The 13124-nt window shown below is 44.3% G+C and overlaps 1 protein-coding gene across 3 annotated transcripts in view; it reads right to left on the bottom strand.

Moving 5' to 3' along the window:
* Nucleotides 1–7103: 7103 nt before the first annotated feature.
* Nucleotides 7104–13124, bottom strand: part of nbeal1 (neurobeachin-like 1) — a gene marked incomplete at its 3' end in the record, with an annotated part of 90776 nt that continues 84755 nt past the window's right edge. For all 3 annotated transcript variants that reach the window (XM_080758760.1, XM_080758762.1, XM_080758761.1), the window contains 2 exons: nt 12465–12600; nt 7104–10213 (listed from right to left, as the gene is read on the bottom strand). In XM_080758760.1, coding sequence (XP_080614886.1) covers nt 10106–10213; nt 12465–12600 — 244 coding nt within the window. The remainder of the gene's footprint in view (nt 10214–12464; nt 12601–13124) is intronic.

Here is a 13124-nt window from a genome sequence, read left to right as displayed (position 1 = left end):
ACTTAGACCTAATGTTGTCATTGTACTGTGTGCGTGCGTGCATGAGTGCGTGTGTGCGTGCGTGTGTGTGTGTGTATTAATGGTAATGGTTTGCTTGTCATTGTTGCTTGTCTACAGAAATCAGTACATAAACATGGGATGAAACAAAAATCTATCGTTTGTCTCTGAAAATGCATTGCAAATGTCACTTGACCCCCCATAGGGCTCCAAGCCGTCCCTCTCCCCCGCACTAGAGACGTGCAGGTCAGGGCAAGAAGTGTTGCCCTCGGCGCTAGACGCTCCACCCACCGTCTACCCTATGCCTTCCATCAGGGAACGGAACCCTCAGCCATCCGTGGACGGACCTTCAATGGCTTTCGACGGGGCACCGAGCCCTCCAGTCGTTACCTCATGGATCTCAACACAGGCCTGGTGAAGGAACACACGAGTGAGATGGACGGGAGAGTCTTACCTGGTGGGTTGAGTCTCTCTCAAGTCTATGAAATCTCAGCAGACATGCATGAGAACCTTTTTTTAATTATGTGAACCAGTTGGAGGGCACTTGATTTAGCTCCGTCTGTAAAAAAACAAACAAAAAAACATTGTTGTTAAATGGTAATGAATCATTAAGAGATGAGATCCTATGCACCTCTATCCACATCTACTGTATGCAAGTATCTCTGTGCGTAGTGTGTACGTGTACATACGTCTGCAATCCACGTAACTCGGAAACCGTTCAATTTTCGACACATGCGTTCCACACCACTACAGGGAGTGCAGTTCCCGGTGTCGTGTCGGTCGGACCCACGGTTGTCTAGAACCGCCACAAAACCCTGCCCAGGCTTCATACTGTATATGGTATAGAGATGACCTCTTCTGACATCACAATGATGTTCTGACATTTGCGTAGACTCCATATTTGGGCATGCCTGACAAAGAACTCCATTTATGGGCATAAAAGGGATACAGTAGAGGAGGAGATCTTGAATAAACAAGAAGGTGGCCGCACACACCAATAGCTAGAGTACCAATATTTATTCGGACAGCAGGTAAGACAGAAATATCAAATCACATAAAAGGGACACAGACATAATAACTTGGTGGGGCATGCATTTCCAACTTGCATCATCATCATCATCATAGGCCAGTGCCCAACGGGCCCCTCTAGTGTTCCAAATTTGATAAATACAGTGACCAGTCTCTAAATGATGCCTTCTGTCGTTCCCTCCCTGCCCACTCTGACTGCCTTGTTTAAGTTGCTATTCGTCGTCGCCTTGGCCATGGCTTTGGAGAGATGCAGAGGAGACACTGGCTTTCAAATGAGGGTAAGAGAAAGTAAAATGGAGATTAATCAGAGCATTAAGTTATGTATACCACATTCCCCATGCTTGTCACATTCTAGGTAAAACAAGTCAAACTAAAACAGAAGTATGTGCTGAAAACCTCTGCCTCCTGGCCAGCTGGCCTGACTGATGCATTATTGGTCTTGTCAGAGGAAGACATGGAGATAATTATGAAATCAACTTCAAACTTTTTCAAACTTCAAACAAATACTGTAGTTATTGCATATACTGAACTATATATTAATTATTTCATATTAACATCAAGTCAATGTCAAGTAATACAAGTTGGCAAATCTTTTTTTAGTTGAGGTTCCAGCCCAGAGGAAAGGTGAAGGCTGGATGAGAGTGGAGGAACCTTCAACCTATCATCTGCCAGAGGGATTCAGACAGGGCACCGAACGCTCTCTTCATATCCCAGGACAGGAAATGGAACCCATCCATATGATCCCGGATGGATTTAGACAGGGAACTGAACCCAATATGATCCCAGATGGTTTTAGACAGGGAACTGAACCTAATAGGATTCCAAATGGTTTTAGACAGGGAACTGAACCCAATATGATCCCAGATGGGTTTAGACAGGGAACTGAACCCAATATAATCCCAGATGGGTTTAGACAGGGAACTGAACCCATCCATATGATCCCAGATGGGGTTGGACAGGGAACTGAACCCATCCATATGATCCCAGATGGGGTTGGACAGGGAACTGAACCCAATATGATTCCAGATGGTTTTAGACAGGGAACCGAACCCAATATGATCCCATATGGTTTTAGACAGGAAATGGAACCCATCCGTATGATTCCAGAAGGATTCAGACAGGGAACTGAACCTATGGACTCTATCCCAGAAGCATTCAGACAGGGAACTGAACCTATGGACTCTATCCCAGAAGCATTCAGACAGGGAACTGAACCTATGGACTCTATCCCAGAAGCATTCAGACAGGGAACTGAACCTATGGACTCTATCCCAGAAGCATTCAGACAGGGAACTGAACCTATGGACTCTATCCCAGAAGCATTCAGACAGGGAACTGAACCTATGGACTCTATCCCAGAAGCATTCAAACAGGGAACAGAGTCGTCCACATTCCAGCTCCCGGTAGGGGAGGAAATGGAACCCATCCATATGATCCCGGATGGATTTAGACAGGGAACTGAACCCAATAGGATTCCAGATGGTTTTAGACAGGGAACCGAACCCAATATGATCCCATATGGTTTTAGACAGGAAATGGAACCCATCCGTATGATTCCAGAAGCATTCAGACAGGGAACTGAACCTATGGACTCTATCCCAGAAGCATTCAGACAGGGAACTGAACCTATGGACTCTATCCCAGAAGCATTCAGACAGGGAACTGAACCTATGGACTCTATCCCAGAAGCATTCAGACAGGGAACTGAACCTATGGACTCTATCCCAGAAGCATTCAGACAGGGAACAGAGTCGTCCACATTCCAGCTCCCGGTAGGATTCAGGCAGGGCACAGAATTCTCCACCTCCACGTTCCGGACACAGACGGAGAAATGCAATGGAGAAATCATCAATGAACGCTGCTACCAGTTCAACCCCATTCCACTGGCCTTCAGGGAAGCTCAGGTAATTAGATGAACGCATTACTGTCTGATATTAGTAGGTAGCAAAAAAACAACAAAAAAGTATTCCTGCATAATGTGTGTGTGTGTGTGTGTGTGTGTGTGTGTGTGTGTGTGTGTGTGTGTGCGTGTGCGTGTGTGTGTGTGTCTCTAGTCTTCGTGCAGAGCACTGAGTCCAAATGCTGACCTTGCATCGGTGACTGAACGTGACCTGCATTCTCGCCTGGTTTCCATGGTGACCAAGAGCGGCACAGCCAGCCCCGTGCTGACCTGGCTGGGAGGAGTGTTGAAGGCAAGTTTCTTTTCAATTTCAAGCAGTGGTGGGGAAAAAGCACTAGATTGTTTTACTTAAGTAAAAGTATCAACACTGCAATGTAGAACTACTCCGTTACAAGTAAAAGTCTGGAACTGAAAATGTACATAGCCTACATACCGGTACTACATAAAAGCACAAAAGTGTCGGCGTCAAAATGTGCTTAATGTACCAATAGTAAAAGTAGTCATTGTGCAGAATGACTCGTTTCAAGTTTTCATATACGACGCATTGTGAGTTTTCAAATGGCCTAAATGTATATAGGGCTGAAGTGGGTATAATGTATGTTTTGTAATAATAGTCAAAGTAATTAGTAACTCAAGTTTTCAAATAAATGTAGTGGAGTAAAAGTACAATATTTGCCTCTGAGATGTAGTGGAGTAGAAGTGAAAGTATTGGAAATTGGAAATACCTGAAAATTGTACTTAGGTATACTTAAGAAAATATGTACTTAGTTACTTTCCACCACTAATTTCAAGGACCCCCATAACTCTGAGAGTGTACTCTCTACAGATGCAGTCAGTGTACTTGACCCCCTCTGACCCCAAATTCCTCACTCATTGTCAGTAATCCTAAAACAGTATTGTACATCGGATGTATAGTTTGACTATAAGACTAACAACCATGTTCTGTCCTGTAGCTCGTGAAAGGAGGCCATCCATTCGTTCAGTTTGTCAGATAAGTTATCAACAGAGCCAGACTTTGATGTGCTAACCTTTTAAATGCTTTTAATAGTCCTGTCGTCTCGACAAGGACAGTTATTATAGGCAATCATGAAATTAATTCCGAATTGAGGTTAATTCAAACCATGAAGCTCACTAAACTTCTTTGCCTTTTAAAAAAAAAAATTACCATTTTGAAAACACTTTGAAATGGTTCAACTAACCGATCTACAGCTTTTGCTATTTGAACTATTCAAAAATGTTTTTTTTTAATAGTAAAAATATATAATAATAAAAAAGGCAAAGAAGTTTAAATCAAATCAAATCAAATCAAATCAAATCAAATTAATTTATATAGCACATTTAAAAACAACTCTCATTGTACCAAAGTGCTTCACAAATGCAATACAATACAATTCAGTGCAGAAGACGTCAATAATAAAAACAAGAAACAACAAGGAAAGGTGCAACATCATGTCGGTGATGCAAAGGCTTGTGAATATGAAAATGTTTTAAGTTGTGATTTAAAAGACTCAACAGAGGGCGCAGACCTAACCGTGAGGGGAATGCCGTTCCACAGAGGCTGTGACAGCAAAGGCGCAGTCGCCCCTGACTGGGAACCCCTAAGAGACCCCTAAGAGACCCCTGTCTGCTGACCTGAGGGTCCTGGTAGAGGGGGGATAGGATAGGAGGTCGGTGATGGGAGGGAGGGGGCCAGCCCATTAAGGGCTTTGTAAACAAACAGGAGGGTTTTGAACTGGATTCTGAACCGGACCGGCAGCCAGTGGAGAGAGGTCAGGACAGGGGTGATGTGATCTCTCCTTCTGGTGCCGGTCAGGAGTCTGGCTGCTGCCTTAGGGATAAGTGGTAAGGCACTGGGGAAAATAGGGCCCTAAAACTTTGTGGGTGTCAAGTATGTAGCGTATGTATGAGTGAAATACAGCCCATTTCATATTCAAGCTACGTGAGAATAGGATACGACAAGACTGAACTGTGTGTGTGTGTGTGTGTGTGTGTGTGTGTGTGTGTGTGTGTGTGTGTGTGTGTGTGTGTGTGTCTGTCTGTCCTCATCCAGAACCAGCAGGCTGAATGGATAGATGGGTCAGAGTGGAGGTACAGTGACTGGATGCCAGGTCACCCCAACATTCATACTGACAAGCGAGTCTGTCTGGAGATGTTCAGGCTTGGTAAGACTCTCTCACCCGCACGCACATGGCCGATGAAACCTATCTCTCCCCGTTGACACGAGCACATTATAACAATAACAATAATTGTGACCACTTTCGTTTTTTTGGGCTGTTTATAGAATTGTTGTCAGTGCTTATATACAGTATATCAATATGTGATTTGGCCCATTTGCCTATGCATTTAACATTTTTCATGTCCGCTGTTCGGTTATGCAAGTGTGTCGTGTTGTGACATAACACCTTGGTCTCCTGCAACCTGATTAAACTGGGTTATACATTGGACGATGATGGGAGGGACATTGGTAGATAGGAGTTAAACCATGCAGTGGAACAGCTGATAAGATTCTGATTAACAGCTGCATTGTGGTGACCTTTGCCACGTGACATGGAAGACACCCGTAGATGAAAGTACTGCATGCACAATATTATTGTACATTATCACTAGACATAATTAACGTCCTGCAAGACTCTTGGCAGAAGTTTATCCTAGCTTGAGGTAAAACAGCTTAAGTCATGGGACTAATACTGTGTCACTCGCCAAAAATAACTTTGCTTCAAGTCTATATAGCTTGAAAACCGGTCGGAATAAGCGCCGCAGTAACTTCCAGAAAGCATAGAATAAATAGAAGGCTTTATTCTATTTAACACTGAGAAGAAACCGTAAACAAAAGCATGTGAAATGTCATAAAGTAAGACACAGCTTATCAAGGTGGGATGTGGGGACCCCCAGCAGGGTTCAAAGATGTCCCCAGCTAGTTAGGAACTGTCTGTATAACAGCCAGGTCTATTTGGTTGATTTGGTTCCATTTATAGCCTACATAAATTTACTCTAAGGACTTTACAGCTTATTGGGGGTCCCAGAGATGATATAAAATGATATAAAAGAGGGGTTCCTCCTTGAAATTAAAACATTGGAGAAACACTGCAGTATATGCATAACAATGTCTCCTAATAACCACTCTGTTTGTTTGTCATTCAACCTTACCCACAGAGGAGAGCTGGTGGACAGCAGTGAGCTGTGAGCTGAAGAGAGCATCTATCTGTTCCTACCCCACGGCAGCATGAACTTCACAACATCGGTTCCTACCCATAGGTTCCTACTCCATGGCAGCATGAACACACACACACACACACACACACACACACCACAGAGTGGAATTGTTATTGAAGATCATACACACACGAGCTATTCAGATCTTAAGATGATTGCTGTGCAAAATGTGATCTTTTTGTGCCATCTGTAATTATCACTTACTACAGTAAAATGAACACAGATATAACACATAAAATCCACCCCCCCTCCATCCATACTCAAGTGTGAATACATATACTGTAGTACACACAGCACGAAATGTGTCTTATGGCCGTTTAAATACGTTTGGTGATCAATCATTTCTATAACCACTGCATGTTCTTGTAAATCGCCTGCTGGGTCTCCGAGGCTACTGTACATGTTCTGCTGCAAATCAACCAGCACTGGCTATTTCATTATGGGCTGGACCAGAAAGCATACCTTCTAATAAAACCCAGAGCATTTCAAATGGATTGTGTATACATGTACAGTATATCTATGCTTTGTTCAGGTTTCAGTTCAGTGCCATGTACTGTACCTGTGATCTTGTGAATATTGTCTCGTCAGCCTGCACGTACTGTAGACCTATAAGGAAACAAATTAATCAAAAACGAATTGTTACTTAGTAAAGAGATGATTTCCGACCCTTCCTATAAAATGATGGCCACAGGAAAAGGTGTTGGCCTCAGTTTAACATTCTGGAAACAGAGATACATACAATATACAAATACAGGTTGGTATTTAAGTATATACTTTACACAATTATCATTGTGAAATCATTATTATCAACATTATAACAATAGTAGCACATAAATCATTTTCCGAGTTAACTGTAGTGGTTAGTGGTGCTGGAAATTAATTAATTAATTAATTTACATGCGTTCCTACATGAACTCCCTTCACAATGCATGCAGAACGCAGAACAAAACAGAATTTACATCTGTTTAAATTTAGACAGCACTTTTAATGATCATTTTACACTTGTGTATACAAAGCAATTTGTCTGTACAGGTCAGGGAGACAGTTAAAACAATCTGTTACAATTTAGTACCTGGAAAGTGCAAAAAGTACATTTCAAATACATCAAAATAAAAATCATGCTGTACATTATATACTGTATTCATAAATAATCACAGATATACACACACATCCATTTTGGTGACAGTCACAGAGAACGGAGCTACTGTTAAGACTAAAACTAGTACTTTTTCCATGGATTTAGATTTGGGATATATATATATATATATATATATATATATATATATCTGGTCACCATTAAAACCGTTGGGTGTTCTCTGCTGGAATGCTGCTTTACTTTAAACTTCAGGCAGGCGAAAATAACCTTCAATGTTGAGAAGAACCTACTTCTATAGACCGATTCACAGAGAGTTTCCTGGGTGCGGCCATTACTGAGGTGTACCATTGAGTGCACTGATTAGCTACACCTGGCCTACGGAGCACCTGCTCCATGGATTACACCTCAGTAATGGCCGCGCCCAGGGCACCTCTCTGTGAATCGGTCTAAAGGCAAAAACTAAAACACACCAACCGGGGAACAAAAGGCACTCTTGTTTTGGTGCGGTAGTGGAAGTGAGACCCCCCCCCCCCCCCCCCAGCTTCCGACAGTGGTCTCTCATGTCTGAATGACAAATAAAACGCACGAGAAAGAAATAAACTTTGGAAAAGCCTCCGGTAAAAAAAACTATTATAGTGATTAAAGTGGTAGACATGAGCCTACTGTCCGTCCTACTGTACATATACCAACCAAAATGAGTAGAAAGAAAATAGAGAAAATCTCTTTACAAGAACACAGTTGGTCTTCATAATAAAGCATCCGGTACATTTTTGTGACGCTTAAAAAACAAACAAAAAAACATTCGGAACAAAGAAACAGACGGTAACAAAAGCACTGTGTCCGATAAAAGGTACGGAGGCTCTGACTGCAATGTTATGTTGATTATAGACACAGCACCGTATGTATACACATTGTAATGCCGTCGTAAAATCAATCATGAAATAAAGTCTTTGGCATAAAAAAAACAAAAAAACAAACAATGAACAGATGTACAAACATTTCTGTGTGTTCACAAATGCGCACGCACACGGAAGTGGTGTGAACACACTGTAGTATCTGTGCAAATGTGTTGGAACAGTTAGAGCGTCGTAAAAATAGCGCTCGCAGTCTCTTATAAGCCATATTTATAGCCTACTTTGTTGCGCCACAAAATGTCCGACAGACAAGCTCACAATGCGTTCATTGCGTCGTGAGCTTGTCGAGCGGCTTTTTCCGGCGCGCAACACGGCGGCTCGCTATGAAGTATAAATCGAGCGTTGCGAGATAAACCGGGTCGACAACACGTGGAGACGCGAACTTTCACCTCGACGTCGGTCCACGACCGCTAATTACTGCGTGGGTGGAACTGCCAAAAGAAACGCGTCACTCCGAAATGAGCAAGAGACGAAGGAGGCGGTGGGGGAGAACAAATTAAATAAAATGAGAAAAAATAAAGCTTGAAGAAAACTTCAGGCAATGATAACAGCTGACGTTAGCTGGAGAGGGACTCTATGCAGATTAAAGGCCTATTCAGGCCTTAACCCTTAACCCCCCCCCCCACACACACACATACACTGCCCCCTTCTGTTAGAATGTTAAGGAAGACTGCTTTGAGAGACCAAGCTCAGTGTGTGGACACCAAAGTCCAGAGAGGAACAAACCATATTGCTGGTAATGCCGACATCTCACTAAGCCCTTAAAAGTGATCCCCACTTCCCTCCCATTCACTTTAGCGAGAGTGAAGCATGGAGAGGTTTAGAGGACGTAGAATGCCGCAGAAATTACCTGACGTGTAGTGTACTGTTGTAGAGAACATATATACTGTAATGTCGTCAAGTTGCTCTTGAGACAAAACGTGACTTAAAAAAACAAAGCAGCCGTTAATCATAAATAAATGATTCAAATAAATTAAAATATTTGACTATGATGATGTGTGTGTGTGGCGAGCTAAAGGTCACGAGGAAGTACAGAGGGGAGATTGACCTCTTGGCTCTGTGTAGTGTGTGATGGTGTCGCGTTATTAAAATGTTTATGTAATCTCTCTCTCTTGACGTTCATCTCATGCCCACGGTCGCCGGTCGGCTAAATCAACGTGTGAATGTTGCAGCGTGTGTTCGATACGTCACGTGGTGGAAACAAATAAATGCACTTGGCCGCGTGCATGCCCTTGCCGAAAAACAACAACAACAACAAATGAACAAACATCGGTAACAGAGACAATTCTACAATAAAACAAAACAAATGAGAATTGCACATACACACACACGCAGGGATGTGAGCCTCAGCGCATAAGGCAGCATTGAAGAAACCTCGCCGAAGGCTAAGAGAACGAACTGAGAAAGGCCACTGGCATTTCAACATGGATGCGTATTGCGTAGACTTGAGAACAATCAGACACACGTGCACGCACGCACGCTCGCTCGCTGCCACAGTTCCCGAGCACCAAGACCAAGTTTCTTGGCGATTTAGGTCGGCGCAACGACACGTCGCAGGTGCTGTGATTATGACCATGACGACGCTGATGATGAACAGATGTGCGGCGTGGTCAGACGTGTTTCTGGGGGTGGATGCGTGTGCTGTAAGGCCTGTTGGGACCTGAACCCACAGCGCCTGCGCTAGTCAGTCGGTCCCAACCTGCCCTGCACACAAACAACATGCGGATGTCGAACCCACAAATGCACAAGAATATGCACGCGCACATACAAGCAGTGATAAGGAAAACAAACAAAAACAGTGGGAGGTCAATCAATATGAGACGATCTGATGATTAGGGTGACACCCCCCCCCCCCCCCCCCCCCCCCCCCCCCGACGGGGCTCGAGAAAAATGTGTGAACTTATGGCGGGGGGGAAACAAGGAGGCAGGCAGGCAGGGGGGGGGTGTAGTGTGGAATCAGTTGTGGTTGTTTTCGGGGGCATGGTACTCCGTCTCCCCTGAGGAGATCTGGGTCAGCCTCTTGCTGGAGCCCCACAGCTTCCTGGTGATCTGGCCCGAACGCATCTGAGAAGAGCAGTGGAGGAAGAGGAGGACGAAGAGGAAGTCGGGGGAGAGGAGGAAAGCCGTGATGAAAACATACAGGACAAGAAATAAAGAGGGAGGGGCGAAAAAAAGGAGGGAGGGAGATGATTGATTGATGAGTGATTGGTAAATTCATTGACCAAAACAGTCTTTGTGTGATTGGTAAAAAGCCAAAAAGAAATGAACGTAAGCAAAGCTGGAGTCACTTTGTCGTGGGTTAATTTGAACGTAAAGATGTGAGAGGAAGCAGCGTCGTGGAGCTAGCATGCACCGCTAACTAACCCTGCTCTACTGTTTAACGTAAAACCATCAACCACATCAGTGTTAATATTGTCAGCAGATTTTGATTTAGTCTTAAGTCTTTTGAAGAACACACCATTTAGTCTTAGTCCTATTTAGTCTTCAGAAATTGTTTAGTTGTTTTAGACTAAATATCAAAAACCTTGTAGTCTTAGTCTTCAAAATGAACACTGAACCACAAAAGCCTAGAGACACCCTATTCTGCGCAGGGAATAATAGACCAATATTCAGCAAAAAAATAGACAATTGCCAGAACATTCAGTGAAAATACCCTATCTACATAGGTACGTGAGCTTGTGGAAAGGCAATTTTTTTGTTATTTGACATAAAACAAAGTATATCGGGTTTAAGTGGCAAATCTGAACTCCTCTACTTGGCCATAACTGCGGCTACCGTATATTAAAAAGGTTAAGGTGTATTATTTAGACATAATGATAACACTGCGGTTAATATGGCTTTGAGTCTGTGGAAGCGTTCATTGATGTTCGTTCTGGTTCACAGCTTTTTTTTTTTTTTTACACAGGTTCATAGTAGTCTCGCGGGCCAGACTGTTGCCTCTCACAATTTTCAAATGCTTCCGTCATACACGTACATATACGTCTGGTCTGGAGCAACGGAAGCTCTGATCATGAGTAAGCAATACATCGGAAAGCGGAAGTGTTGCTTAGCAAAAAAAGGAAATAAAAATATAAAATGCAAAGATATTTTTTCCAATATATTTTTGCGAACGGAAATGGCAGCTTCCTTACTGGGATTTGGGGAGGTGTAGTTACAGACTCTATATGACATTCAGAGATTGTGGAATACAGTAGGTGTCTGGCTACGCGAGACTAGGTTCATAGCAACAGGCTTCAGTCCCACAGTTCCAATCATGACACTTCAGGTAAACAACCAATGGGGACAGGGATGGGGTCACGGGGTCACCCTATATATAATGTAAGGCTACGGCTCAAATTATTCTTCATACTATATACAGTACATCAGCAGGGGGCGAGGGAAACGTCTAAAGCACACATCGTTTCTAAATCACAGTCATAATTTGGGACGGGAGACACAGCATATACCGGGGCAAGCTAATGGAATGTCTGTGTTACTGAGATGTGTGCGTGCGTCCGTCCGTCCGTGTGTGTGTGTGTGTGTGGGTGAACATGAGTCTAGTTGTGTTGTTCTTAGACCAAGTAGACAACTTCTTGTCTATGAGTGTTTTGTGTGTTGTCGCTCTATAGCGTCTATACAGCAGTGGGGGATCCTGATAGTTAGGAACCAAATGGACCCTTACAGGTCTGTAACTATGCGAGGGTAAAATGGGTCCGTTTGGTTCCATTTGTACACTCTCTGAGTTATGCAGTCCGTGGCCTAATACAGTGGTGCCCAAACTTTTTAGCCTGTGACCCAAAAGAGATATTAGATGTTTGCCCCGGGTCCCAAATTAGTGAAAAATGAAAATAGCAGATCTACAAGCTCGCAATGTCGCGAATGCTCGTAGATCGGCTATTTTCACTACTTCTTCAACATTTGTTTTCATGTCAAAACTGGGCGTCCTTGAAAATAAAATGGTTACAGCTAGAGCCATACACGGGTCCCTGGCACATCTTTTCAAATGGGGGTCTGCGGGCTAATAAGTGTCAATTTGGGGGTCCTTGACATGAAAAGTTTGAGAATCACTGGTCTACAATTCTGCAGGGATGTTGATATCGGCGGGCGGGCGAGGGTGGGTCGGTGGGAGTGTGGCGGTGGAGGGGACACGTTAGGGTTTCGGCTCCCCGCCCCCCCCGGGGGGCCAGGCCCGAACGCCAGCTGCTGGTCAGCGCTGCGGGTGCAGCAGGCGAGCGGGCGAGCGCACGCGCAGCGGCGCCATCAGTGGGTTGGCCATGAGCGGCGAGCCGTCCAGGCTCTGGGCGATGTAGTTCCTCAGGGAGCTCTGAGCCTTTACCTCCGCCGGCTTGCCGACGCCTACGATGATCAGCTTGCCGTCGGCGAGGCCCACCAGCGCGTGGCTCTGCTCCTTGGTGACCGCCACGCAGCGCACGGGCACGCGCATGGCCATGGGCGCCGCACACAGCGCCAGGCTGAACCACGCCACATGCATATGCAAGAGAGACAGAAAAAACAACGTTAATATTATACTTTATTTTTTTATCCAATGATTTTAGTAACACATTTGTCAATTGTCTATTGCAGTGGTTTTCAACCTTTTTCATATCAAGGGCCATTATTCTTTCAGCATTTGAGCCATGGACTAGAGGGCTGCAACGGGAATGGGAGCCCGCGGCGGTCGCGGGACCCAACGTAAATGTTGGCGGCGCGGGCGGTATTAAAATTCCTGCGGGCGGGCACGGGCGGTCAAAAATAAAACAGCGGGCCACCGCGAATCCTGCATCCTCCCGCAATTAACCAGATACAGAGCTGATATAGCCTACAGTTTAGCTAAATATAAATGTCGGATGAGAACGTATAATTTCCATGCGCTGGAGTCAGCCTCACTCTCTCTCCAACAGACATCATCAGGCACGCTCCCAAAGCGGCCGCACCTGTCAATCATTAGTAGGCTAATCACTCTGAGTGAAGTGCATGCGTGGATCGAGTTCCTTTT

Source organism: Protomyctophum bolini (assembly GCF_963924005.1).
Source record: "Protomyctophum bolini genome assembly, chromosome: 24".
Classification (NCBI taxonomy): Eukaryota; Metazoa; Chordata; class Actinopteri; order Myctophiformes; family Myctophidae; genus Protomyctophum; species Protomyctophum bolini.
Note: the sequence above shows the minus strand (reverse complement) of the source record. Positions and strands in the feature narration are given on the sequence as shown.